Below are 17,296 nucleotides of genomic sequence, written 5' to 3'. Positions count from 1 at the left end.
CCTGTGTTATACAGAGGACACAGCAGTACCTCCTGTGTGTTATACAGAGTACACAGCCGTACCTCCTGTGTGTTATACAGAGTACACAGCCGTACCTCCTGTGTGTTATACAGAGTACACAGCCGTACCTCCTGTGTGTTATACAGAGGACACAGCCGTACCTCCTGTGTGTTATACAGAGGACACAGCCGTACCTCCTGTGTGTTATACAGAGGACACAGCCGTACCTCCTGTGTGTTATACAGAGGACATAGCCGTACCTCCTGTGTGTTATACAGAGTACCCAGCCATACCTCCTGTGTGTTATAAAGAGTACCCAGCCGTACCTCCTGTGTGTTATACAGAGTACACAGCCTTACCTCCTGTGTGTACACAGCCATTTGATCACCCAGAGCAATCCAGCCACCTAATGTTTTGTATTTCTGTGCAAAGCTAAGTTATATTAAGATCAATGAGGGGATACCAGCGGCGTATTGATCAAATATGCCCTGGATACCATTCTGGGGTGCTGATGGTGTATCCTCTGGACACCCCATATCTGAGCTGTAGGAAGAGCACCCCCATTAGCTCATAGTCAAGGATGTCTCTGTATTGCACAGAGGTTGGATTTCGTGCCCAGCCCCCTCCACCCACGGTGCCCGTATCAGGTTTAACTCAGGACAAATATAGCTCAAAGCGGGCATTACTGGCGGTCTATATCAATATAGTGACCCCATACACACTGCATGGGGTTTAACACTAAACTCCCAGAGTTCAGGAACAGGTTAATATCTACTGACCCCCCCTAACTGCCCCGAGTCCAGGAACAGGTAATATCTACTGACCCCCCTAACTGCCCAGAGTCCAGGAACAGGATAATATCTACTGACCCCCTATCCGCCCCGAGTCCAGGAACAGGTTAATATCTACTGACCCCCCTAACTGCCCCGAGTCCAGGAACAGGTATTATCTACTGACCCCCTATCTGCCCCGAGTCCAGGAACAGGTTAATATCTACTGACCCCCTATCTGCCCCGAGTCCAGGAACAGGTTAATAACTTCTGACCCCCCCTAACTGCCCCGATTCCAGGAACAGGTTAATATCTAATGACCCCCTAACTGCCTCGAGTCCAGGAACAGGTTAATATCTACTGACCCCCCCTAACTGCCCCGAGCTCAGGAACAGGATAATATCTACTGAGCCCCCTAACTGCCCCGAGTCCAGGAACAGGTTAATATCTACTGACCCCCCCCTAACTGCCCGGAGTCCAGGAACAGGATAATATCTACTGACCCCCTAACTGCCCGGAGTCCAGGAACAGGTTAATATCTACTGACCCCCCCCTAACTGCCCCGAGACCAGGAACAGGATAATATCTACTGACCCCTTAAGTGCCCGGAGTCCAGGAACAGGATAATATCTACTGCCCCCCCCTAACTGCCCTGAGTCCAGGAACAGGATAATATCTACTGACCCCCCTAACTGCCCCAAGACCAGGAACAGGTTAGTATCTACTGACCCCCCCTAACTGCCCCGAGACCAGGAACAGGATAATATCTACTAGTACTGACCCCCCTAACTGCCCGGAGTCCAGGAACAGGTTAATATCTACTGACCCCCTAACTGCCCCGAGACCAGGAACAGAATAATATCTACTGACCCCCAACTGCCCCGAGTCCAGGAACAGGTTAATATCTACTGACCCGCTAACTTCCCCGAGACCAAGAACAGGATAATATCTACTGACCCCCTAACTGCCCCGAGTCCAGGAACAGGTTAATATCTACTGACCCCCTAACTGCCCAGAGACCAGGAACAGGATAATATCTACTGACCCCCTAACTGCCCGGAGTCCAGGAACAGGGAATATCTACTGACCCCCCCTAACTGCCCCGAGACCAGGAACAGGTTAATATCTACAGGATAATATCTACTGACCCTCTAACTGCCCGGAGTCCAGGAACAGGATAATATCTACTGACCCCCCCCCCCCCTAACTGCCCCGAGCCCAGGAACAGGATAATATCTACTGACCCCCCTAACTGCCCCGAGTCCAGGAACAGGTTAATATCTACTGACCCCCCCTAACTGCCCGGAGTCCAGGAACAGGTAATATCTACTGACCCCCCCTAACTGCCCCGAGACCAGGAACAGGTTAATATCTACAGGATAATATCTACTGACCCCCTAACTGCCCGGAGTCCAGGAACAGGATAATATCTACTGACCCCCCCTAACTGCCCCGAGCCCAGGAACAGGATAATATCTACTGACCCCCCTAACTGCCCCGAGTCCAGGAACAGGTTAATATCTACTGACCCCCCCCTAACTGCCCGGAGTCCAGGAACAGGATAATATCTACTGACCCCCCTAACTGCCCCGAGACCAGAAATAGGTTAATATCTACTGACCCCCCCTAACTGCCCCGAGACCAGGAACAGGTTAATATCTACTGACCCCCTAACTGCCCCGAGACCAGGAACAGGATAATATCTACTGACCCCCTAACTGCCCCGAGACCAGGAACAGGATAATATCTGCTGATCCCCCCCTAACTGCCCCGAGACCAGGAACAGGTTAATATCTACTGACCCCCTAACTGCCCCGAGACCAGGAACAGGTTAATATCTACTGACCTCCATAACTGCCCCGAGACCAGGAACAGATTATTATCGACTGACCCCCTAACTGCCCCGAGACCAGGAACAGGATAATATCTACTGACCCCCTAACTGCCCCAAGTCCAGGAACAGGATAATATCTACTGACCCCCCTAACTGCCCCGAGACCAGGAACAGGTTAATATCTACTGACCCCCTAACTGCCCCGAGACCAGGAACAGGTTAATATCTACTGACCCCCCTAACTGCCCCGAGACCAGGAACAGGTTAATATCTAGTCCAGGAACAGGATAATATCTACTGACCCCCTAACTGCCCCGAGACCAGGAACAGGATAATATCTACTGCTCCGAGTCATCCACACACACTGGCACACTGTCCCACTATATATGTTTATATATAGTTATATAATATATATACCTAATACACGGGGTCTCTGCCCACACAGGGGGATTGTGGGTAATGTTATATCTGCCCACACAGGGGGTTTGTGGGTAATGTTATATCTGCCCACACAGGGGGTTTGTGGGTAATGTTATACCTGCCCACACTGGGGTTTTTTGGTTAATGTTATATCTGCCCACACAGGGGGCTTGTGGGTAATGTTATATCTGCCCACACAGGGGGATTGTGGGTAATGTTATATCTGCCCACACAGGAGGGTTGTGGGTAATGTTATATCTGCCCACACAGGGGGATTGTGGGTAATGTTATGTTATATACTCTTCTTCCCCCCTCCCCTGTCCCATAGTGTTTTCTTCTCCCCCCTCCCCTGTCCCATAGTGTTCTCTTCTCCCCCCCCTCCCCTGTCCCATAGTGTTCTCTTCTCGCCCCTCCCCTGTCCCATAGTGTTCTCTTCTCCCCCCCTCCCCTGCCCCATAGTGTTCTTTTCTCCCCCCCCCCTGTCCCATAGTGTTCTTTTCTCCCCCCCTCCCCTGTCCTATAGTGTTTTTTTCTCCCTCCTCCCCTGTCCCATAGTGGTCTCTTCTTCCCCCCCTCCCCTGTCCCATAGTGTTCTTTTCTCCCCCCTCCCCTTTCCCATAGTGTTCTCTTCTCCCCCTCCCCTGTCCCATAGTGTTCTCTTCTCCCCCCTCCCCTGTCCCATAGTGTTCTTTTCTCCCCCCTCCCCTGTCCCATAGTGTTCTCTTCTCCCCCCTCCCCTGTCCCATAGTGTTCTCTTCTCCCCCCTCCCCTGTCCCATAGTGTTCTTTTCTCCCCCCTCCCCTGTCCCATAGTGTTCTCTTCTCCCCCCTCCCCTGTCCCATAGTGTTCTCTTCTCCCCTCCTCCCCTGTCCCATAGTGTTCTTTTCTCCCCCCCTGTCCCATTGTGTTCTCTTCTCCCCCCTCCCCTGTCCCATAGTGTTCTCTTCTCCCCCCCTGTCCCATAGTGTTCTTTTCTCCCCCCCTCCCCTGTCCCATAGTGTTCTCTTCTCCCCCCTCCCCTGTCCCATAGTGTTCTCTTCTCCCCCCCTCCCCTGTCCCATAGTGTTCTCTTCTCCCCCCTCCCCTGTCCCATAGTGTTCTCTTCTCCCCCCTCCCCTGTCCCATAGTGTTCTCTTCTCCCCTCCTCCCCTGTCCCATAGTGTTCTTTTCTCCCCCCCTCCCCTGTCCCATAGTGTTCTCTTCTCCCTCCTCCCCTGTCCCATAGTGTTCTCTTCTCCCCCCTCCCCTGTCCCATAGTGTTCTCTTCTCCCCCCCGTCCCATAGTGTTCTCCCCCCTCCCCTGTCCCATAGTGTTCTTTTCTCCCCCCTCCCCAGTCCCATAGTGTTCTCCCCCTCCCCTGTCCCATAGTGTTCTTCCCCCTTCCCCTGTCCCATAGTGTTCTTTTCTCCCCCCTCCCCTGTCCCATAGTGTTCTCCCCCTCCCCTGTCCCATAGTGTTCTTTTCTCCCCCCCTCCCCTGTCCCATAGTGTTCTCCCCCTCCCCTATCCCATAGTGTTCTCTTCTCCCCCCCCCCTGTCCCATAGTGTTCTTCTCCCCTCCCCTATCCCATAGTGTTCTCCCCCCTCCCCTATCCCATAGTGTTCTTTTCTCCCCCCCCTCCCCTGTCCCATAGTGTTCTCCTCTCCCCCCCCTCCCCTGTCCCATAGTGATCTCCCCCCCCCCCGTCCCATAGTGCAGTATTCTTGACTTTTCATGTTATCATTATCTTTCATTGTGATATATAATCATCTGAATTGTTAATGCAAGCATGTCTGTTAAACTATGCACTACAAAAATAAAAAATATAAAAAAGAAAATTAAATTTTTAAAAATTTCTGCAAATTTGACCCATTTTCAGCAGAAAATTTCAGCAGCCAAACGTTTGGTGCATCCCTAGCCCACACAGGGGGATTGTGGGTAATGTTAAATCTGCCCACACAGGGGGATTGTGGGTAATGTTATATCTATGGGTTCGTTGGCATTATATAAATTATAATAATTATAATTATAGAGAAACGGACTGAGAACGAGAAAAACCTGGCACATTCTGACCCTGTGCTTCCCACTGCTGTAATCTGTCTTATAGCGCCACCTATGGGGGACTCTGTGGCATCACTGAGCTGTATCTGTGGACTTTGAATGTATATTGGCAGGTTAGAGCCCAGAACTGGGACAGAAACCGCCTTGCCAGGACCCACCCATCTTACATTAGATTGTAAACTTGTTTGAGCTGGGCCTAGCAATAGAACGTGCTGCGGAATATGTTGGCGTTGTCTAAAATGTAAAGAGAATTAATTCATTTTGCTAAACCTTGACGTAAAGTCATGATTTTACTAATGAAACAAAGGCCGGCATTATGCTTTCTGTTTTTTTATTTAAATCTAGCAGCAAGGCGAATTAATAAATAAACTGAAGCAGATTTTAAAATCTGCTTCAGCTGACATAAACAAATAGCCAATCAGATTATAGGATAGTTTGTCGACAATATTCCAACATCCTCATCTTTGCAACTAAAACAGGTTAATATTCCAGTAATATCGAAACAATCCAACACGCGATAAACAACTTGAACTGGAATTCCGAATACGAGGAATAAACTTCAGGAAACCATAGGAACTGGATGCAAGGAGACGCGTTGAAAATCTTTCAAATTTCGATATTTCGGTGCAGAATTACACTATGAAAACAATATTAAAGTAAATTTACATCAATTGTTGAATTAAATAATAACTAAGTTATGAACTGATCTAGAAATATATTAGATTACAATAATAATATATATGATAACCATAAATAAGTCACACGTATAGTGAATAACTATAAGACACAGTAATATATGTATAAATAAAAGGGAGGGAAGACATAATAGGGTAGGATAATACTCGCCTCCGTATCTTTAATAAAATCATGACTTTACGTCATGTTTTAGCAAAATCAATTAACTTTATTATAAGACATGGAGGCTCATATTATGCTCGTTTAAAGCTGAGAAATAATAGATGAAGAAACGTTGAATCGGTTTAAAATAAAAACAAAAATTTAATTAGATTTGATAGACCAATCAGAAGATTTAATAATATCCTCGAATCCTCCATTTGTGAGGCCTTCGCTTCATGATTAGAATGTGAACCAAAGACAGAAATGTCAATCCCAGCCAAATCAAAAGACCATTTCACCCAACAAGTTTGTGAGGTTTCTGTAAAGATATAAATAGGTGTGGAATTTTAGGATTCTGAAGAGACGAAGTATGATGTTCGTATTCCTACACAGTACTGGACAAAGGGCAGGTTGTTGAGGAAAAGCCAAATAAAATACTGAAGAAATGTTGGTTTTGGTTCTACGTGAGATATAAAAACGAACTCCTTATGGGATGTAGAAACGTGAAGTTAAGTCTAAGGCTGGAGCATCCAAAATGTTTGCAGTTGATAAGACATGATAAAGTGACCAGTTTTCCAGAACATTAGTGGAGTGAGTTCATCATTGTCTGGCCATGAGTCAAAGACGGTAAGAACTTGATTAATATCCAAACTGTAAGAATATTTAGATGATGGTTGTCTAGATATTTTAACACCTTTCCTCAAACATCATATTCGCTGGTGCCTTCCTGAGGAAGAACCTAAAAATCCATTATGACTTGCTGAAATTGCTGATCTGTCAAGATTAATATTCAATAAGCGTTCTCTGATTCAAACATGTGAGACAAAAAATGCAAAATGGCTGCTACAGGAGAAGATATGGGATCCAAATCCCGTTCCATGCACCAGCGAGACCACAAAATCCAGGCATTCCTATATGAATTTCTGGTACCTGGAGCCCATGCTTCAGTGAGTAGTCTTGACATTGTCTCTGAAACTCTGTTGATATATATACCAAGGTCCCCTGATATCAAATGAGTTGAAGTAGATTCTCTTGAAATAATGGGTTAGTCAAAAATCCACAGGATTTGGGTTAGTCAAAATCCACAGGAATAGAGGGAGAAGTCTTGGACAATTTATTGATCATTCCAGAAGTTGAGGGTACCATGGTTGTTATGCTCACATTCAAGTTATGAGGACAAGGATTAATTTCTGATGACATATTTGAAAAATTGTCCTAGCAATCATAGAGAAAGGAGGAAAAACGAAGTTGCGGGGTGTTGACCAATCCTGAAGAACCGCATCGATAGCCTCTGCTTCTGGATCGGCTTTCTAACTGAAGAATTGTGGAAGTTAAGTGTTCAGTCTGGTGACGAATAGGTCTGTGGACAGAAGACCAAAAATATCTGATCCATGAATAAATACTTCTCTGTCCAACTTCCATTCGATGTGATCCGAAAGTATCTCGAATTCCAATCTGCTGTTGTGTTGTTCAAGCTTGAAATATATTCTACTTGAACAGATATGTTTCTGTACAGGCCTGTACCTTTGTGAGACTCTTTAAGGACCCTGTGAGAAGTTCCATACAATTAATGAAAATACCACCTAATGCCTGTTGACATATAACCACAACAAACTCCCCAGCCATGATTGTTGGGGTCGTATTTGTTGAATACGTCCGGTTTCATGCTGAAAATAGCCTTGCCGTTCCATGCTACCATGTGGTTTAACCACCAATGGAGGGCTTCATTTGCTTTCCCATTTATGGGAATATGGTTGGAGTAAAAAGAGGCCTCTCCAAAGATAAAGAATCGTCAGGCATTGTTAAGCCCTGTAGTAAAGAAGGGCTTGAAAAATGGCCTGAATTGAGGATGAGAGAATGCCAATGATTCTTGCAAGTTGTCTCACTTAGATAGTATGGCAAGATAAAGTACTGCAAATTTATTTATTTTATATTGTGCAACTTTGCCTTCAGTAAACTTGGGGTTTCTTGAACGGAATCTATTAAAAAATCCTGGAAATTCCATCTTTTGAGATGGAACCAAAATAGATTTCTCAGAATTTATTAAAAATCCGAGATTTGTGAAGATCTAACATTAAATGAACGTGAGATAAAAGGGTGTTCTTGTCTTGGGATATAAACAGGATGTTGTCCAGATACATTTTTATTTGAACACCTCTGTCTATTAAAATGTTGTCATTTTTGGAACACGTTATTGGCTGAAGAGAAGGGAGAGAAGTGAACTCTATGTGATATCCCAAAACTGTATTTAGGATCCAAGAATGTGAGCTTAAATGACAACAAGCTTAGAAAAAATGGGTGAGTCTGCCACCCACCTTTCCTGGGGAAGAAAGGTGATGTAAAAGACTACTTACTGAACTGATGTCAGTAGTTTGTCAGCCCTCTGATTAAAGCAGCCCCTATTAATTTGGAATAAATCAGATCCTAGACTGGACAGGCGGCCCCTGCCTCTGCCGCCCTTGGGAAAACACGATTTGTTTAATATTAGATTGCGCCTTATCCCAGGCTGTGAAGGCACTAACAAACGTGCTTAATTCCTTATAAATCCATCACCAAATATCACGCCATTAGCTTCCTTCCCAGCATCGGAAGTAACAAAATTTACCCATTTGGACTCAATTTAAATTTAAAATAGCCTGGCGTCTTTCAACTCATATTGTGGTATATACATTCCTAGCTGGAACCAGGGAAAGCTCAGCGCTTCTACCCCAGTCGCCGTGGCTTGACTCGCGTCCTCTTGGAGCCTCTCCGTCCTGGAGCAGGATAGGAGACTAGCTCTATTCCATCCCAGGGACTGGACAACACACAGTCCCGGGAGCTATAGTCCTTACAAAGACTTTTCCAGCTGAATCCTCCATGAGCTGAAACAAGGTGCTAAGCAGTGATTATAGTCCTTCCCCTCCGAGTAACTAGACGGCACATAGTTCTGGGAGTACAACTGGTTTTAATGGGCCAAACTCAGCCTTCTATGCACCGACCCCAGCAGGGGGTCTCCAAGCAATGCAATACAAGCCCCTCCCAGGAATCTCTGGGCCTGGAAGATAATTGAGTTAAAGACCGGTAAGCTAATTATCTCCCAGGAGCAGAGAGCCAAACCTAAATATATAAAATTACCAAAACAGCATAAAAATATACAATAACCCCAAATGTCCTACATCCCTGCCTTGATCTGAGCGCCCAAGTTGTCCAAATAGCGCTCAGATCCACGCACACGTGGTCCTATGCCCAAAATAGCTCCAGGGCGTTTGGTGCTTTTGCCGGTCCACTTTCGGGAGCTCCTGTGTCCAAAATACGGGGTGCTCCGCCTGGCTCTACACCTTCCCTCCAAAAAACACTCTCCTTGTGGGTCGCAAAGCGGTTCAAAACCCCGGACCAAGTTGTCCGGGAATCACAAGGTCAACTTACGCCGAAAACAGTTCCATAACATTTGCGGCTAAGTACCGCGAGGACTGTTCGTGGGTTTGTTAATGCAAACAACCACCAGGGAGCTAACGTACGGTTCCATTCAAATGAAGGGAAAGTGCCGAACCAGGGGCACAGAGGGAAAGCTGCTAATGGCGGCTGGGCAGGTAACTCCCAAACACAGACAGAAAGCTGTGAATCTCCACCGTGAATGCGGAACAACTGAGATTCACATGAAAATGACAAGAAAATAGCCGAACGGCAACATAAACTGAACAAGACACAACAAACTGAAACAAAACATTGTTTCCATAAAACTAATACGCCTCTGTTCCCGCTGAGAAGAGGCAAAGAAAGAGGACTCTGGAACATTGCAGACAGTATTTATAAGCTGCCCTGTTACCTGATTGGCTATTCATTTATATCAGTTGATGCTAGTTTTTAAATCTGTTTCTGTTTATTTATTAAAGGGACACTATAGGGTTAGGAACACAAACTTGTATTCCTGACCCTATAGTGTTAAAACCACCATCTAGCCCCCTCTTACCCCTCTTGCCCCCCTAAAAATAGTAAAATATTACTTTTATACCAGTCTGCGGCTTCTGGCTCTGCCCCTGACCTGCCTGCTTGGCTGACATCATCAGAATTGATTATCTGAGCCAATCACAATGCTTTCTTATAGGAAAGAATTAGATTGGCTGAGATTGCCAAGGAGATGGGCTAGGGGCAGAGCAAAATGCCACCCGGGCCAGTCAGCATTTCCTCATAGAGATACATTGAATCAATGCATCTCTATGAAGAAAGTTCAGTGTCTGCATGCAGAGGGTGATGACACTGTCAGTCACACTGTGCAGCACTGCCCCAGGAAGCACCTCTAGCAGCCATCCGAGGAGTGGCCAATGGAGGTATCACTAGGCTGTAATGTAAACACTGCATTTTCTCTGAAAACACAGCGTTTACTGCAAAAAGCCTGAAGGAAATCATTATACTCACCAGAACAAATACAATAAGCTGTATATTATACAATGATCTGTGTCCTATACAATAATCTGTAGCTGTTCTGGTGACTATAGTGTCAGTTAATTATCTTTGCTGCTATGTGTAAGTAGAGAGAGCACAATACGAGCCTCCATGTCTTGTAATCTAACTATGTGTTTAGGTGATTGGCCCCATTGGGACTAAATGAAGATTTAACTTCTCCTGCTTTCATAGTAGCGTTGAACACCGGAGCTGGTACTTTGGTATACTATATTAGATCATGTACATCTCATGCCCCCTAGTGGTGGTTCTCTTTATCGACTGATTGGATGACAATTTACAATTTTGGAAAAGATGGGGAGAAATATATTATTGGATTAAATAGATTCAGCCCTTACTGTTTACACTTTCCCTTTTTTGTAACACTAATAGTAAGTTAATCAGTGTTTTAGGCTGTACAGGTTCCTCTCTGGAAGCCAGTAAGCAGATCTTCTGATAAGTCATGTGCTGTTTTTTCCTTTTCATAGAATAGGCTGAGCCAGCACTTGTACTCATAGCCCACTCCAATCACTCCTGTGTGACTGCTGAATGTGGCTAATATGCTCAGGCAGGTTAGTGGCCCCTGTGTCTGTGTGTATTTATGTAACATGTGACAGTGTGTGTCCATGTGATATGGGACACTGTGTGTCCATGTGATATGTGACAGTGTGTGTCCATGTGATATGTTAGTGTGTGTCCGTGTGATATGTGACAGTGTATGTCCGTGTGATGTGTGACAGTGTGTTTATCTGTGTGATGTGTGTCCGTGTGTATCTGTGTGATGTGTGACAGCGTGTGTCTGTGTGTATCTGTTTGATGTGTGACAGTGTGTGTCCATGTGTGTGTGATATGTGACAGCGTGTGTGCCTGTGTGATATGTGACAGTGTGTGCCTGTGTGATATGTGACAGTGTGTGTCTGTGTAATATGTGACAATGTATGTCCGTGTGATGTGTGACAGTGTGTTTATCTGTGTGATGTGTGTCCGTGTGTATCTGTGTGATATGTCACAGCGTGTGTCTGTGTGTATCTGTTTGATGTGTGACAGTGTGTGTCCATGTGTGTGTGTGATATGTAACAGCGTGTGTGCCTGTGTGATATGTGACAGTGTGTGTCTGTGTAATATGTGACAGTGTGTGTCCAGAAATGATGAGGCACATTTTATTGTGTACTGTTGTAGATTGTAGTGTATTGTTTCCTTTTGTATAATGTAGATTGTTGTGGGGTAGTAAAACAGATTGTGTGTATGTTGCCTGGTATATTATAGAAGATGGTTCTGTGTTAATGCCTGGCGTTGTGAAGTATAACAGATCGTGTTTTGGTGCCTGGCGTTGTGTAGTATGACAGATCGTGTTTTGGTGCCTGGCGTTGTGTAGTATGACAGATCGTGTTTTGGTGCCTGGCGTTGTGTAGTATGACAGATCGTGTTTTGGTGCCTGGCGTTGTGTAGTATGACAGATCGTGTTTTGGTGCCTGGCGTTGTGAAGTATAACGGATTGTGTTTTGGTGCCTGGCGTTGTGTAGTATGACAGATCGTGTTTTGGTGCCTGGCGTTGTGTAGTATGACAGATCGTGTTTTGGTGCCTGGTGTTGTGTAGTATGACAGATCGTGTTTTGGTGCCTGGGGTTGTGAAGTATAACAGATCGTATTTTGGTGCCTGGTGTTGTGTAGTATGACAGATCGTGTTTTGGTGCCTGGTGTTGTGTAGTATAACAGATTGTGTTTTGGTGCCTGGCGTTGTGAAGTATAACAGATCGTGTTTTGGTGCCTGGTGGTGTGAAGTATAACAGATCGTGTTTTGGTGCCTGGTGTTGTGAAGTATAACAGATCGTGTTTTGGTGCCTGGTGGTGTGAAGTATAACAGATCGTGTTTTGGTGCCTGGTGTTGTGAAGTATAACAGATCGTGTTTTGGTGCCTGGCGTTGTGTAATGTAACAGATCGTGTTTTGGTGCCTGGTGTTGTGAAGTATAACAGATCGTGTTTTGGTGCCTGGCGTTGTGAAGTATAACAGATCGTGTTTTGGTGCCTGGCGTTGTGTAATGTAACAGATCGTGTTTTGGTGCCTGGTGTTGTGAAGTATAACAGATCGTGTTTTGGTGCCTGGCGTTGTGAAGTATAACAGATCGTGTTTTGGTGCCTGGCGTTGTGAAGTATAACAGATCGTGTTTTGGTGCCTGGCGTTGTGTAGTATAACAGATCGTGTTTTGGTGCCTGGTGTTGTGTAGTATGACAGATCATGTTTTGGTGCCTGGCATTGTGTAGTATAACAGATCATGTTTTGGTGCCTGGTGTTGTGTAGTATGACAGATCATGTTTTGGTGCCTGGCATTGTGTAGTATAACAGATCGTGTTTTGGTGCCTGGTGTTGTATAATGTAACAGATCGTGTTTTGGTGCCTGGTGTTGTGAAGTATAACAGATCGTGTTTTGGTGCCTGGTGTTGTGAAGTATAACAGATAGTGTTTTGGTGCCTGGTGTTGTGTAGTGTTGTGTAATTATATAAAATCTGCTTTTTATGATGATATAAAGTTTAAGCTACAGTAAACTGTCTAATTGTCTATCCAGGAACTGGCTTCCGAGAAGACACCGATTGACCAGCTGCTCGTCATGACAAAGCCCCCGAAAGACAGGTGAGTGTTGGCTGCTGGGTGACACTCTGGGGAACATCTGGACAGCTCAGGTAGGGACGTCGGTAAGGCTCTGTTCAGCTATCTGACACTATTAATATTCATAAATTGCCAACAAATTCTGCAGTGCTGTACGATAGGTGGTGTTAGCTCATTCATCGAATAATCACCAGTTTCAGCGAAGATATGAGCCAGATATGAGCGGTAGATACCGGGATCTTGACAGATATGAGCGGTAGACACTGGGATCTTGGCAGATATGAGCGGTAGTCACAGCGATCTTGGCAGATATGAGCGGTAGACACCGGGATCTTGGTAGATATGAGCGGTAGACACTGGGATCTTGGAAGATATGAGTGGTAGTCACAGCGATCTTGGCAGATATCAGCGGTAGATACTGGGATCTTGGCAGATATGAGCAGTAGTCACTGAGATCTTGGCAGATGTGAGTGCAGATGTGAGTGCAGTAGACACTGGGATCTTGGCAGATATGAGTGGTAGACAGTAGGATCTTGGCAGATATGAGTGGTAGACAGTAGGATCTTGGCAGATATGAGCGGTAGTCACAGCGATCTTGGCAGATATGAGCGGTAGTCACTGGGATCTGGGCAGATATGAGCGGTAGTCACTGGGATCTGGGCAGATATGAGCGGTAGTCAAAGCGATCTCGTCAGATATGAGCAGTAGACACTGGGATCTTGGCAGATATGAGCGGTAGTCACTGGGATCTGGGCAGATATGAGCGGTAGTCAAAGCGATCTCGTCAGATATGAGCGGTAGACACTGGGATCTGGGCAGATATGAGCGGTAGTCAAAGCGATCTCGTCAGATATGAGCGGTAGACACTGGGATCTTGGCAGATATGAGCGGTAGACACTGGGATCTTGGCAGATATGAGTGGTAGACACTGGGATCTTGGCAGATATGAGCGGTAGACACTGGGATCTTGGAAGATATGAGTGGTAGTCACAGCGATCTTGGCAGATATCAGCGGTAGATACTGGGATCTTGGCAGATATGAGCAGTAGTCACTGAGATCTTGGCAGATGTGAGTGCAGATGTGAGTGCAGTAGACACTGGGATCTTGGCAGATATGAGTGGTAGACAGTAGGATCTTGGCAGATATGAGTGGTAGACAGTAGGATCTTGGCAGATATGAGCGGTAGTCACAGCGATCTCGTCAGATATGAGCGGTAGACACTGGGATCTTGGCAGATATGAGCGGTAGACACTGGGATCTGGGCAGATATGAGCGGTAGTCAAAGCGATCTCGTCAGATATGAGCGGTAGACACTGGGATCTTGGCAGATATGAGCGGTAGACACTGGGATCTTGGCAGATATGAGTGGTAGACACTGGGATCTTGGCAGATATGAGCGGTAGACACAGCCACTTTGGCAGATATGGGCGGTAGTCACTGTGATCTTGGCAGATATGAGCGTTAGACACAGCCACTTTGGCAGATATGAGCGGTAGACACAGCCACTTTGGCAGATATGGGCGGTAGTCACTGTGATCTTGGCAGATATGAGCGGTAGACACAGCCACTTTGGCAGATATGAGCGGTAGTCACTGGGATCTGGGCAGATATGAGCGGTAGTCAAAGCGATCTCGTCAGATATGAGCGGTAGTCACTGGGATCTTGGCAGATATGAGCGGTAGACACAGCCACCTTGGCAGATATGGGCGGTAGTCACTGTGATCTTGGCAGATATGAGTGGTCGACACAGCGATCATTATTGCAGACTGTCAGGGTACCTGTTGTCTCTACCTCTGTGGAGGTGAGACACTTGGACGTTCTTCCTCGCAAAAGGGTTGAATCACTCGTTCCTCGCGGTTCCCTCGGTCGTTTACACGCCGGCCGCGAGGGATCCACTTCCTTTTATGACGCGGCGTTCAGTAGCCGACGTCATGACGACAACCCAACCCGATCTGTCAATCAAGCCCCAAGCACGAATGAGTATTCGTCGGGGGCGTGATTACCTGTTTTGAACCAGGGTATATAATAGGGCTTTCTACATTTGTTCATTGCCCTGTCGTGGTTCTAGCTTGTCTAGTCACTCAGTGCTCTTGTATTCTGTTAGTTTCTTTGGTTTTGACCCGGCTTGTCTGTTCTACCTCGTTTACCTCTATTACCCTTTGACTCGGCTTGTCTCTCGCTTACCTGCTCTCTCGTTCCCTCGACCTCGGCTTGTCTCTAGACCATTCTTTACTTACTACTTACGTTAGTCCGGCCATTCTAAGGTCCGGTATACGTACCCTGTACCTGTTTGTACTCTGCGTGTTGGATCCCTGTCCCGATCCTGACATTACGACAGGGCCAATGGATCCTGCAGGTACAAACACTCAGGTTGGTCCTTCCGATTCTAGATTTGATGCCATGGATCACAGAATGGACCAGATGGCTCTAGCGCTGCAAGCTTTATTATCTCGATCTAGTAATCCACCGGAAGAGATGCGAGCCACATCCATCTCCTCTGTAAGTTCAGGTCTAGAAGTAGCCACTGTAGGTGCTTCTTCCCGTATTACACCTCCTGTACGTTATGGTGGTTCTCCGGAGAAGTGCCGTGGTTTCTTAAACCAAATTGGTATTCATTTTGAATTACAACCTCGCTCTTACCCTACAGATAGGGCAACGGTTGGATTCATTATCACACTCCTCATTGATAAGGCTCTGAGATGGGCCAATCCTCTGTGGGAGAATGATAACCCGTTAGTCTATAATTATAATGCCTTTGTCGCTGCTTTTAGAAGAACTTTTGACCCTCCAGGTAGAAAGGTCAATGCAGCTAGATTACTATTGCGCCTTAGACAAGATAACCAAACCCTTGTGGATTATGCACTAGAGTTCAGGTCTTTGGCGACAGAAGTTAAGTGGAATGAACAGGCCTATATAGACGTATTTGTAAACGGATTATCTGATGTAATTCTAGACGAGGTGGCTACTAGAGAGCTTCCTGAAAATTTGGAAGATTTAATTTCTTTTATTTCTCGTATTGACGAACGTTTAAGAGAGAGACAGAACACTCGAGATAATATTCGTAGACCTTCCTTTAAACTAGCTCCTTTATTTCAAAGTCCTCAAACCACTATCCCAGTTTTTTCTGAACCTATGCAGATAGGCAATACTCGCCTCTCAGAAGAAGAGAGACAGTACAGGAGAAAGGAGGGGTTGTGTATGTATTGTGGAGTAAGAGGGCACCTTCGCCTAAATTGTCCTAATCGTCCGGGAAACGCTCGCACCTAAGTTTCTCTAGAGGACAGGCCTTGGGTGTTTCTATTTTGTCCTCTATACACAATTATAAAGATCACAGGCTTCTGCTACCTGTTTCTTTAGCATGGGAGAAGGGAGTAATAAAGACTATGGCATTGATAGACTCCGGAGCTGCTGAGAGCTTTATTGACCAAGTTTTTGTTTCTAAACACTCTATCCCATCTCAGCTAAGAGACACTCCCTTGGCCGTTGAGGCCATAGATGGTAGACCATTATCTGAACCTGTGATTTCTCATGAGACTATACCTGTTATTTTGACTGTTGGTATCTTACACGAGGAGGGTATATCCCTTATGCTTATCTCTTCCCCTTCTGTTCCTATAGTTCTGGGGTATCCATGGTTAAAGAAACATAACCCTATTATTGATTGGGAGCTAGGGGAGATAACTTCATGGGGTCAGGGTTGCCAGGACAGGTGTTTACAGAAAGTCTCACCACTTTGCGTAGGTAATACACCGGTTAACTCCACCCAGTCTACAGACTTACAAATACCGTCTCGGTATATAGATTTAAAGGCAGTCTTTGACAAGAAGAATGCTGATACTTTACCTCCACACAGGTCCTTTGATTGCAAGATTAATCTCCTACCTGGTACTATGCCTCCGAGGGGCAATGTATATCCTTTATCCACTAAGGAGAACTTAGTCTTAGAGGAGTATATCCGTGAGAATCTAGACAAGGGATTCATTAGGAGATCATCCTCGCCTGCCGGGGCCGTTTTTTTTTTTGTGAATAAGAAGGATGGCACGTTAAGGCCTTGCATTGATTACCGAGGTTTGAATAAAATAACTATCAGAAATGCATACCCAATCCCTTTGATTACTGAGCTCTTTGATCGTTTAAAGGGTTCCAAGATTTTCACCAAGTTAGATCTCAGAGGGGCGTATAACTTGGTGAGAATTCAGCAGGGAGACGAGTGGAAAACAGCGTTCAATACTCGATATGGGCACTATGAGTACACGGTAATGCCTTTTGGGCTCTGTAATGCACCGGCAGTATTTCAGGATCTGATCAATGAAGTTCTTAGGGAATTTCAACAGGATTGTGTTATTGTATATTTGGATGATATACTAA

General features: G+C 45.6%; 1 protein-coding gene across 3 annotated transcripts in view; it reads left to right on the top strand.

Moving 5' to 3' along the window:
* Positions 1–17,296, top strand: part of SLC29A1 (solute carrier family 29 member 1 (Augustine blood group)) — a 102,732-nt gene that overhangs the window by 47,981 nt on the left and 37,455 nt on the right. For all 3 annotated transcript variants that reach the window (XM_063444156.1, XM_063444154.1, XM_063444155.1), the window contains exon 2: positions 12,887–12,951. In XM_063444156.1, coding sequence (XP_063300226.1) covers positions 12,929–12,951 — 23 coding nt within the window. In that variant the 5' untranslated portion in view covers positions 12,887–12,928. The remainder of the gene's footprint in view (positions 1–12,886; positions 12,952–17,296) is intronic.

The sequence above is a fragment of the Pelobates fuscus genome, chromosome 2, assembly GCF_036172605.1.
Source record: "Pelobates fuscus isolate aPelFus1 chromosome 2, aPelFus1.pri, whole genome shotgun sequence".
NCBI classification, from domain to species: domain Eukaryota; kingdom Metazoa; phylum Chordata; class Amphibia; order Anura; family Pelobatidae; genus Pelobates; species Pelobates fuscus.
This window is presented reverse-complemented; position numbering and strand designations above follow the sequence as displayed.